Source organism: Sesamum indicum, linkage group LG1, assembly GCF_026168435.1.
Source record: "Sesamum indicum cultivar Baizhima isolate 11 linkage group LG1, ASM2616843v1, whole genome shotgun sequence".
Taxonomy (NCBI): domain Eukaryota; kingdom Viridiplantae; phylum Streptophyta; class Magnoliopsida; order Lamiales; family Pedaliaceae; genus Sesamum; species Sesamum indicum.
Window position 1 is genome coordinate 1,915,084 of NC_142657.1, and position 11,620 is coordinate 1,926,703.

Consider the following 11,620-nt stretch of genomic DNA (forward strand, 5'->3'; position numbering starts at 1 on the left):
TATATACTGTACGTACACTGCAATAAAAAATAGGTATAATTACCCTAATTTTTCTGATATTTAGTGTAGTTATATATAATTTTTTTGTAATTAAAAATTTTATATTTAATACTTTTTATATTGTTTTTGTCTAACAAATAAATCTCCATTAATTTACATCACATTATATAATAAAACATTGACACATATTCACGAAGTTAATAATAAAATTTACATTAGACTAATGTGACTATATAATTCAAATAGTTTGACATTTTTGACGCCGTGAGCCCATATGAATTATCAATTACACCTCACCATTTTACTTAATATATGTACACACATTCACAAACACTCAAACATATATATATATATATATATATATATAGAGAGAGAGAGAGAGAGAGAGAGCAAACACACACAAGATCACATGATCAGTGCGCTCTTTCTTCTTGTCTTGTGAATAATTAATAATAATAATAATGGGGATGAGGAAATGCTCAGAGTGTGGGAGAAGTGGTCACAATTCAAGAACTTCCAGAGTTAGGGTTTTGGGAACTAGTCATCAGCTGTTTGGTGTGGAGTTAGTACTCAGTAATAGTAAGTAATAATAATACTCATCATCATCTTGGTATTAGTTTAGTCCTCATCATCATAAACCTACCACTGGTAATGCTTATCTTTCGAGGAAAAAGGGTACGTGTGATAGCCATTTCTGCAGCAGCTTGGGAAAGGCGACTGGAGAGGATTTCCCAGAATTTTGTGACTACCACAACTTCTACTCAACTTGCTACCCATCCACAAAACTATTTTCTTCCTCAAAATAATCCCAATCAAAATTTTGTGGGTAGCACCTTTTCTGGCATTCCCACTTCTTCCCTACCAAAACATATCCTATAGCCATATATAACACATACATAGAGAGGGAGCATGGGAGAGATTCTCCCAATGCTCCACTTACTATCCATCTATCACATTCATATCTGCAGCCAAGGGCCAAAAAGTTACATCATAATTTGGCATCTTGGACTATAAATGCAAGAAGTTAAAAACTTCTTGTTTACAAGCAAATGAGCCGTTGGTCTTTGTAATCTCAGCATTTGTACAGCATTAGGTTCGTGAAGTAAATGTAGGTGATACATAACAAAACTCTACAAGTTGACGATACATAAATGGTTAAAATGACAATGTGAAAAGGATTTGTCTCGATTAGCTGAAGACTATTTTACAAGAATGGAAAGAATACAAAAGGAAATCACAATACCAGTAGCATTATCCCGACTCAAGGTGATGCTTCGGATTGTTAGCAGCTCTAGCAGTTAGACTAACTCCTAGCAAGTCTTCAGGTTTGTACTTGTTTGTCTTTCTCTACTTGGACTTATAAGAGAGATTGTATGGATGCGCTGCTAGAAGAACACATAAAAAGTCGTTGAACTAATCAACCTTTCGTCCAATTATATTTACACATCAAAAACTTTCAGAGGGTAAAATGTATGGTTCATTGTATTGTCATCCTTCATGCAGCAACAGATCCTTCGATATAAGAGCAATTCTCTGTTTAGCACTATCTGTACGGAGATTTTCACCTCTAAATCCCAGCTGGAGTCAGAACCATAGAGAAATAACATATTAAAAAACAAGCATAGGTAAATTGAAAGATTCCGTTAGAGCCAAATAGAAAATTCAACGTTAAGGAACCTGTGTAGAGTGTGATGATTACCTCAGTTTGACTGTCGGGTGAGAACCATCTTAAAAGCACGCCAAGGTGCACAACAGCTGGTATTAACTTGAAAAGCAATGGAGTGGTTACCTGCGGAAAAATATAGTTCTCAATGCTCAAACTTTGCTATATTGAAAGAACATTGGCCTTTTGCCAGACTTGAATGTCTTGGATTGACTTGCAAGATCAAAGAAATAGTTTGAAGGAACCATAATGAATTAATTATAGCACGTCACTTCAGAAGAGTTTGTACCAGACTGAGAGCTGTTGTTCCAAGAAGCAGCAAGTACACCTTCCCCTGCAAAATTTAAAAAGAAATGAAAAATGGCAAAAAGCATGAAACATGACATATCGCTTCATGTGCTTGTCATAGTGTTCACACCCAAACAAATAATTCTAGCTGACAGAATATGACGTGGTGACCATTAAAGTAAGCCATTTCTTTCTTGTATGCTAAATACATAAAACTTTTGAAATGGGAGATTAAGAAGACAGCCGGTTAAATTGTACTAGACAAAGTTGAAGCATTTACCTCAACAAGACGGAGATTAGAAGCACGACTGAGCAGCACAAATGCAAATTCCCCTATTTGTGCCAAAGACATCCCAACCTACATGGCGCAGAAACCAGTGCTCAGTTGTAATGAACACATCTATCGGCAAATTATAAAATGTGATATAAACAAGTTTAGCTCTTACGAGAACTGAAATTTTGTTGCTGTAGCCAAATCCCTTGACAACCAAAGAAATTACAGCAGTTTTAACAATGACCACCAGTATAACTGATGCCAGCAAGATGTCAACATGATTCCACAGAAAATGAACATGGATCAGCATCCCAATGCTAGCCAGGAAAAGAGCGGCAAATAGGTTGCGTATAGGTTCAACCTGCAACAACAATAAAAGAAGACCCATGTGGAACCACGAAACACAAATTACCACAAGACGTCATGTTGTTCAGGGAAATATACCTGGAAAAACCTGATTCCATAAGTGCAAATACACAACATGAATCTAGTTAGTTTTGTCTCTACAATGAAAGAAGTGCTAAAAGTAATCTTACTTGTTCAAGCGTATGCTGAGCAAGATCAGTTGTTGATATCATCACTCCCGCAGCGAATGAACCCAATTCAAGACTAAGGCCAAGCTTGTCACTACACTGAAACCATATACATCGTTAGATATTTGGTTCAGTGAATATAAAGAGCCCATTCATCAGACACTGGACATATGGAATTATTTGAAGCAGAAGGGAAAATGTTCTTCTGTACAATGTAGACACGAACAGCACAAAAGCACACACACCATGCGCACATATATGTGTGTGCGCATTTAGACACTAAAATAATTCAAAGAGATTTGAACAAATGGAAATGACACCAACCCAGGCTACGAGTAGACAAAATGCAACTGAGGCCAATTGATAAAGTTCATTGGTCTGCGAAAGAAGACAAATATAGCACAGTAAGTTATGACCAATTAAAGCGTCCTGTTCACACTAGCTCAAGACAGACATTATCTCTTTAAAATTATGTCAGTTGACTCTAGAAAACAAAGCAAAAGGAAACACAAAAAACCTGAGAAAACAAAACCTTACCTGAGATGACAAACTTATCATAAGCTTCAGGAACCAAGGCACACAGGTCCGCGACATAATCGATAAAACTGCCAAGAAAGCCAACAATACCACCAACCTGGCTGATAGATTAATCAGTGTGATGCTTAACAAGTTGATATAATGCTTAAGAAGTAGATTAATTAGTCTGTCAACTTGTTCAAAGCAGCTAGAAAAGTTTCTTTTTGAAAAAAATGCATATTCCTTCAAGGAACCACTACATGATTTGCATTCATCTTCACATGTTTCTGGGGAAGGTCCTATTCTTCATAGCATGCCAAATCATGAGTGAATGGATAAGGAAAATTTTGAGACATGCTAAAGCTCTCAAAAAACTGAAAAAGAACAAACCCTTTCACTATGAACTCAAGCGTGCAAGACAAGAAAAGAAACAAAATACCATAGATTTTTCTTTTATTGACCCAAAACCAAAAGTAACTAAACAAAATAAAAGCTATAAACAAAGATTCTCCGTTGTATCCAAATTCTAAGGGTTAACTGAATTCTTTTGAAACTCCTAAAATACATTCTTCCGATCTCAAATATCATGACAACTAATTTTAAAGAAAGCCAAAAAAGTTTTCCCTTGTTCAAGGAAATCCAGACTGCAAGAAATGAAAAGTAACAAATAAAGCCAATTCTTGTCTTGTAATTTTCAGTGCCTGTTCCAGACAACCAGCAAGCCAATATTGTAGAAATTGAACCTACGATTTAGTCATGGACATTACTCCCTGCATAACACCTGAAGTTCCACCCAGCACCGGAAGCAGGGCAAATAGTAAGCCCACGGCACAGTCCTGAAAATGCAATGTCCAAACATTTTTTAAGATCGCTTACGCATTTTGGACAATATATGCTGATCATTTGTAAAGAAGCATGAAACATAGAACTCAAGAGTCTACAAAATATGAACCCAAAAGCCTGTCTTTTCCATTGAAGCCTTTGGCAATGCCGAATAAAGAAAAATGGAAATTATCTATTTTTTGAAAGTGGTGGTGTGTCTTATTTTCCATTAAAATTTTAAATCAAAGTTTACTGATAACAGAACAGTTCCAAGACAGTTAAAAATATAAAAGAAGAATAAGATTCAATACCTGCAAAATGAGAGTGCCAATGGTAACTTGACCATGAAGAGCATTTGTACTGTTTCTCTCCATCAAAAATTTATATACCTGGAAATTGAAAGTTGGAACATTAAGAGAAACTCTTAACAATCCTGTTAGAAGCAAAAATAAACTGTGCAATAAATGCTCCGAGCATACCACTGCTGTGGATGACATGGATAGAAATGCACCAACAAATACCCCCTCAGATGCATTACCACCACACAGCTGCAAATAATCAGGTGACTATTAGAGCAAACATTACCACCACATTATAGAAAGTGAAGCTCTGCTGTGATTTCTACGATCTATGTAATGAACTCGCACCCTGGACTCGATTAACTTTTTTCTATATTGAGGGGGGGGGGGGGGGGGAGGTTAGCCATAATATAATCATGCGCACCGATGCTATAACTCCACACAGGCACATAAAAAGGAGAATTTGAAGTAAGCCTCCAAGAACTGCAACAGCACGAACAACTCGAAGCTGTAGAATCATAAATGATTATTAATTTATAGCAATCAGCACACCTAATTTACATAATAGGAAAAATGGGGTGAACAATTCGTCATTCTGAAAGAGCATAAAACAGAAGCTAACCTTTGTAGTGGAAAATTCCAGGCCCAAAGCAAAAAGAAGGAAAATTACACCAAACTGAGCCACTGTTTCAACCTACATACAAAAGCAACATTAGGATTAGAAAAGCAAATGCAATGTTTATATTCATATAATGAAATATAGATGCCAAGTGGATCCAATCCAATTCTACACAAGTTCTCAATTCTATCATTTTAGTTTCGTTATTAACTTATTTCAACATTGCAGGTCGTCTATCATTTAAAGCATAATCTTCTTCAATTTGTCCTCACTAAATGACCCTGCTAAACTAGTTCTACCTAAACCTGCTAAATTTGGAGTTAGAAACAGAAGCAGCCCCATATTACCTTTTCATTGCAACATCAAGACATAATATTCAACTAGGCATGGAGGAAGCATATCATGCCAATTATCAGCATAAAAGGCATTAAATCTTATTTAAATTTTGGAACAAACTTGATGATATTTGAACTCTAAATCAGACTAAGGCCAGTTACAAGCTTCAAAGCATACTAATGCACAAGAAAACAAATTTTGGCACATGTACAACTATAAAATAGCACTAGACATTAAGAATCAACTTTAGACAGCTACATACTTGCACCATTTCACTGACAACATTAAACCCTCCAGGTCCAACAACTGATCCTGCTAATAAGTATCCAGTAATTACCTGCAAGACATTTCTGGAATCAGAGAAGAGAAAAGCTGAAAACAATTAGCATACATTGAGAGGACAGGCCAAAGAAAGAGTTCAGACCGGTTGTCCAGCACAAGCAAAAGCAATTCCACCACAGGTTGCAGACACAATGACAACAACCAGATCTGATATGAGCCTAAAGAATCACCATGTCAGGCAGGCTAGAACTGGAGATATAAGACTGAGGCCATTATAAACTGGTAACTGTACCTCAAGTCTAACTGCAACACTGGAAATTTAGATTTGAAATTTGATATGATAAACACATTATCCTGTCGAAACATAAAATTTCAATTTGTTAACCACTCACAACAGCAACATTTAAACAAAAAAAAAATCGGAATAGTTTCACATATTGATTTCTCTTTTTTCTTCTTCTTCTGATCATAGAAAGGAATACTGAAAGAAAAGCACTACAGAAAACAATCACAAGAACGCAAAATAAAAGGGGCAGGCATTGTTTATTACCTTTCTATCAATCAATGTAGGTGTCTCTTCAGCTCCATTGTCATTATCCAGATTAAAAACATGATGAAGTTTAAACGATCTAGAGTTATATGCAAAATGAAGCATATGAGTAACACAGGGGTGGCTGTTATTGACAAGTGAATATGTCTGAGAAATTTGTGTAATGAATGACACAAATACTTACTTCTCCTCCTTTGTTTCATTCTTCTTTGTCTTTACTCTAGCGACTGTTTCCAATACTGCCTGATCATGGGAAACTAAGTAAGAATACAGCTAAAGTTATGACCCGTCCAGCATTTATCAGAAAGGCAAGAAGAAGCTAAGAAACATGCAAGTCAAGCTTCCTGGAAAAGAAAAACTAAAGCTGCTAACCCAATTCAACAATGTCTTATCCTAGGCAATAGGTTCTAAAGAAACTTCAATAAATGACCACTTCGGTTCATAGTCATTCTCAAATCTCAAACTACACTGATCATTGCATCTAAAATCTATCCAGTCACTTATGTAAGATAACCCATACAGAAATGATGTAGCAACAGTATCAAAAGAGTTGAGAAAGTGCAATGTGACAAACCTGTTGCTCCGCGACACTATTGTTGAAGCTACCAGCATCATTTGCTGCCAATTCAAGTCAAATTTAATTTTGAAGAAAATAAACTGACAATCAAACAGTATATCACTATCCATATGTTGTTATAGAAAAGTCGCAACACACAACAAATTATCCACATCTAGCCATAAAAGTAAACAAGAACATGCTATTTCAGCACACACCTAAACAGGAAAATGCTCATGAATCCTCAAAGCACCCTAATAAAGAAAACTTAAAAATGAGTCTCAGTGCTTTCGGGATTCGCATATCTCACAGTTTTCAGGATTTGCTCTGTGCCTAAAACCAGCAGTGTTCATAAATTACTCAAAACAACTCACTAATTAAACCTAAGTCCATTATTGGAATCTTAAGCCATCAAAAGCAAATCCAATAACCTCTCACCAAACTGAGAAAAATTAGTTTATCATTTCGCCTACAGTTCAACCTAGCAAAGCTCAATCCGACACACTAATCCAGCACATTATAACTCACATTGTAGTATATGACACCAATGAAGAAGAGGAGAACTTACTGTGACAGCACGACCGCAATTTCTAATTCGTAAAACCCAATAAACCTAAATTTACTCCCCGGTCAAACACAACATAACCAGCAAACAACAACCACAAAAGTTAACCAAGCTAAGTAAAGGCAATACGCAAGTTGAGATCTAAGAAAACCTTCGTTCTGATCCTCATTCTCGGTGAATTCCTTCTCTAGGGCCCGATCGATCATATCAGCAAAGGTGTCCTCCTTCGGCCGAGTCTTATTTCCACTCGACTCGGCCAGTGTGGCATTAGCGGCGGAAACCGCGCCGTGGCCGACCAATTGCGAATCTGCCGATGCAGAAAACGGTGCCGCAATTGCAGTCAAAGCAACAAACAGTACAACAACGGCTGCCGACAATCTACTCATTGGCGACTGCACGCCGGCGGCGCACGATACGCAGGCCGCGGCGCACGTTGATGTAGACTGATGCGGGCGCAACGAATGTCGGTTAGTTAATTTGTCGCAGTCCACAGGCTGTATAAATGATAGCAGAGCACAGAGGACACGCACTGTACAGAGAAGGAAAGTTGAGAGAGAGAGAGAAAATGGAGTGAGAGTAGAGAGAGCGATGAGTAATGGCGATGTATTCGTAAAATTGCGTGTTTATGATTTGTTTGGGGGTAAACATCAATTTTGGTCCCAAAGGCATTCAAAACCCAGATCTTACCTTGCCTAAAAATTTCAATACTTTTACCACTCCATCAAATCCACAGCTTTCTTATTTTATGAATAAAGTTTATATATACATCATTATACGTATTTTAATAAAAAATCGATCAATATTAATAATTGTCATCCTATATATTCTAATAATAAAAATTAAACATAACCAATCAAAATAACACAAGCAACGAATCAAATATGACGTTTTCCCATTTGTTTGGCAATATGAATCAAATATTTCCTAAAGTTCAAATATTGCTATTCCAACTGGAAAGGCTAATTTTGGGCCACGCCCACTCATCACACCCTAATACGGCCCATTCATGTCTCCGATGTATGGACCGCCCAACAAAGAATTCTAAGTACCATCTCCGCACTCCATAAAACAAAGAATAAATAAATAAGAGATGAAAAAATAAAATATAATAAGAGGGTAATGGGGATAGAATAAACTGATTTTGGTGTTTTATTTTTAAATAGGATTAATTTTGTCAATATATTAAAATGGGATGATTACATCGTCATTCTTTCAGATTTTGTGTAATTATATATATATATATATAGACCCCTATGAATTAAAAAATTAAATCTAGTACTCATTATATTTAGTTTCGTCTAATAAACAGATCTCTCTATTAGTCAAAATTCATAAAATTTACTGATATTAACAAAAATAAAATGAATGAAAATCCATATTTAGCCCCCATCAGCTTATTATTAATACAAGAATTTTCATTCAACTCTTTTCCTAATATAAGCAAATTCCATAGATATTTACTAATATAAGGATCTATTTGTCCGACGAAAAATAAATATCAAGGATGTTAGACGTAATTGCTTAAACAATAAGAGATTTATGTGTAATTACACCAAATTTTAAGGATTCAATCAATAGTTATAATTTTTCAAATAATAAAGAAGTATCTAATTTAATTTGAGTTTATCTTAAATAATTACGTAATGATCATGTTCTAATGATCAGTTAAATAATTACGTAAAGTATCTAAATTTGAGTTTATAATTTAGTCATTTTATTTTATTTTTTAACATTACAGTCATTTACTCATCTTTTTTTTTTTATTCAAATTGATAAAATGATATTGACTTTTAAAATTTTAAATTAATTTTTCTTTCTATCGTCCTATGTCTTCCTTTCTCCCAGCTCCCCATCCCTCAGTTGTCTTTTTTATAATTCATTAGTCCTATATAAGTTAGAGGAAGTGACAAAATTAATCCTATAGCTACTGGATTGACAATTTTAATTCTATATGATTTAGTTCAGTGGCAATTTTGGTCCTTCTGGCCAAAATTAGCCAGACAAATTGGGGCTTAGGGTTCCGACTATCAACTGGTCTCAACTTAAACACGTGGCGTTTTGCGTGGTTGCTGACATGACAAGAGGCAAGTAGTTTTGGCCGGAAAGGACCAACTTTCCACTAAATTAAAGCATATAAGAGAAGTCAACCGATGAGGAGGCCATGGCGTGGATGGTATCATTGATGGAAACTAATTAGAGGGGTGTGTGCGCCATGGGAGGCGAACATAGGGGTGTTGGTCCGTCAACGAGATGATCGATGGAGGCGGAGATATGACGGAAAATCCAGTGGCGAGCATGGCAAAAAAGTAGTGGAAATGAAAAAGGAGAGAACCGACAGAATAGTGGACGAAAATGAATGGGCTTAGGTACAATCAACTTGCCGGAGGATGGGGAGTTGATTGGTGGTGGTCTTGAACAGTGAGTAGGTCAGATGGAGGCAAATCGAAAAGAGAGAAAATAAATTTAGGTTTTAGGGCAAGACTATAATTAACAATTAAGAGTGTGTTTGAGCTCTGATTGAAACACATGCTGTAGTGTGGAATCAACGCAGGACATCGAGTTCAGTGGTGGTGCGCGTGGCCAGAGACTCGCCAGAAAAAAATTTCTGCGACCAACTGTGAGGTGGTGGTGGTGGTGGTGGTGGTGGTGGTGGTGGTGGTGGTGGTGGGTGGTGGGTGGTGGGTGGTGGGTTAACCATTCTTTGCCACGTCAAGAATTAAAATTGTCAGTCTCATAGTTACGGGACCAATTTTGCCATCTCCTTACATACAAGACTAGTTTGCAATTTTGCCTTAACCGAAAATTCTGTTGTTGCTTTATATTTTATTTTTTTGTAAGTAAAATCATTTTAGATTATGTACTTTAATATAATTTCCGAGGAAGATTAATTATATAAACAAACAATACATCAAACTTTTTTTATATTTTTTTTATTTTTATATAGGACTAGATATATATAAAAGCCAATCTATCTATTCAAAACTATTATGTGTTGCCCATTAAAAATGAAACTTTTATTTTGCGTAAAAGATTCATTTATAGCACTATATATTATAAAAAAATTTACTTAACTTTAAAAAAAATATTTATAACCATGCATAGTACGAATACCATGCTAATTTATAATTATACTAAATTTCAAAAAAATGAACCGGTAGTTCTAACCCTTTATTATATTAAGAAAAGTTAATATATACTAATTTGGGAGAAACCTACTTTTATATTTATTCCCAACTTGTCCTAAATCTATAAGCGCAACTCAATTAATATAACTGCTCTACGCACGCTGTCGCGATCTGCTGTTGCATAATTCCTGCCTATCCCTGCGTTTCTCTGCACTCTTTTATAGGCTGAAATCTCATAATATAAGAGAGAGTTGAGGTCTCATGTGGCTAATGTATAGTTAGTTCCTCTCTCATCTTGTCGTACTCAATTATTGGTGGTGCAACTTTTTATAACAATTGTTGGATTGTTTGTATAGCTTGATTTGCAGGTACTAGTTGGAACCGATGATTTGAATGTAGTGACAGAAACTTTTTGACACACTGAATCATCGTTCCCAACTTCGTCTTCCATTTTAGCACTTTTTGTAAGGGAGTAGTACTCATTCTTTATGTCTTTGTGGTTTTCTGTAAGACTCCTTATTTATGCTTTTGGTGACTATTTGTAAAGAAATAGTACTCCTTTTTTTTACAGCTTCTTAGAAATGATAGGGAGTCAGTACTCCCCATTGTAAATTTGCTCGCTTTCTAATCTTAATAAAGAAGGATTGGGGACGCCAAAAAACTACCCCATCCCCGAGTGGTTTAATTAAAAAAAAAAAAAAACCCCCAATTCATATAACTATCTTTTTCTTCTTATTCCATAATGCCTTATTCTATTTCTGCCCAAAAAGATACAACAAAATTCTATCAACCCCTCCTCAACACTCCTCACCTTTCAAATCAACCTTTGCCTTTTTTTCAGTGTTTACAAGTTTAGGAATCAACAGCATCATCTATATATTATTTCATCTTTACTACCTTTTATGTTGCTTGTGAAATATACGCATCAACTGTCATCTCATCTGTTTTCCATATGCTTTTTGTTTACTGTTTTTGTTATTGGTGATTACGATGCCGTTTCGATTTTTTTAAAATTTAAATTCTTTTTTTTATAGAATTCAAATCTACATTTTACAAAAATAAATTTTGTAATAATATGAAATTCTTTTAAATATTTAATTAATTTTATCAAATTATTTTTTTTATATATAACTTAAAAAGTGGTTATATATTTAACAATGATTTTTGACAATTTCTTAATGATAAATCAAAA

General features: G+C 35.3%; 1 protein-coding gene across 2 annotated transcripts; it reads right to left on the bottom strand.

Moving 5' to 3' along the window:
* Positions 1 to 577: 577 nt before the first annotated feature.
* On the bottom strand, positions 578 to 7,949 carry KEA6 (K+ efflux antiporter 6). Of its 2 annotated transcripts, XM_011098869.3 has the most exons (20): positions 7,455 to 7,946; positions 6,757 to 6,800; positions 6,367 to 6,425; positions 6,183 to 6,261; positions 5,925 to 5,986; positions 5,775 to 5,850; positions 5,613 to 5,687; positions 5,018 to 5,089; positions 4,820 to 4,903; positions 4,576 to 4,644; positions 4,408 to 4,485; positions 4,022 to 4,110; positions 3,296 to 3,392; positions 3,083 to 3,136; positions 2,762 to 2,857; positions 2,398 to 2,586; positions 2,232 to 2,309; positions 1,953 to 1,997; positions 1,700 to 1,789; positions 578 to 1,578 (listed from the first exon to the last, which is right to left on the bottom strand). In XM_011098869.3, the coding sequence occupies exons 1-20, from the start codon at positions 7,687 to 7,689 to the stop codon at positions 1,489 to 1,491; spliced, it is 1,761 nt and encodes a 586-aa protein (XP_011097171.1). In that variant the 5' UTR covers positions 7,690 to 7,946; the 3' UTR covers positions 578 to 1,488. The 2 variants fall into 2 exon arrangements, with proteins under 2 accessions (XP_011097171.1, XP_020552462.1); XM_020696803.2 differs by lacking the exon at positions 3,083 to 3,136 and having other exon boundaries at positions 7,455 to 7,949.
* Between the last annotated feature and the right edge of the window lie 3,671 nt (positions 7,950 to 11,620).

Excerpts from the sequence above, each read along its gene's own strand:
- KEA6 (XM_011098869.3), bottom strand. The coding sequence starts at position 7,689 with ATGAGTAGATTGTCGGCAGCCGTTGTTGTACTGTTTGTTGCTTTGACT. Across the intron at positions 6,262-6,366 it reads AATGAAACAAAGGAGGAGAA|ATCGTTTAAACTTCATCATG; the intron begins GTAAGTATTTGT and ends ATATAACTCTAG. Across the intron at positions 4,645-4,819 it reads TGTGTGGAGTTATAGCATCG|CTGTGTGGTGGTAATGCATC; the intron begins GTGCGCATGATT and ends GATTATTTGCAG.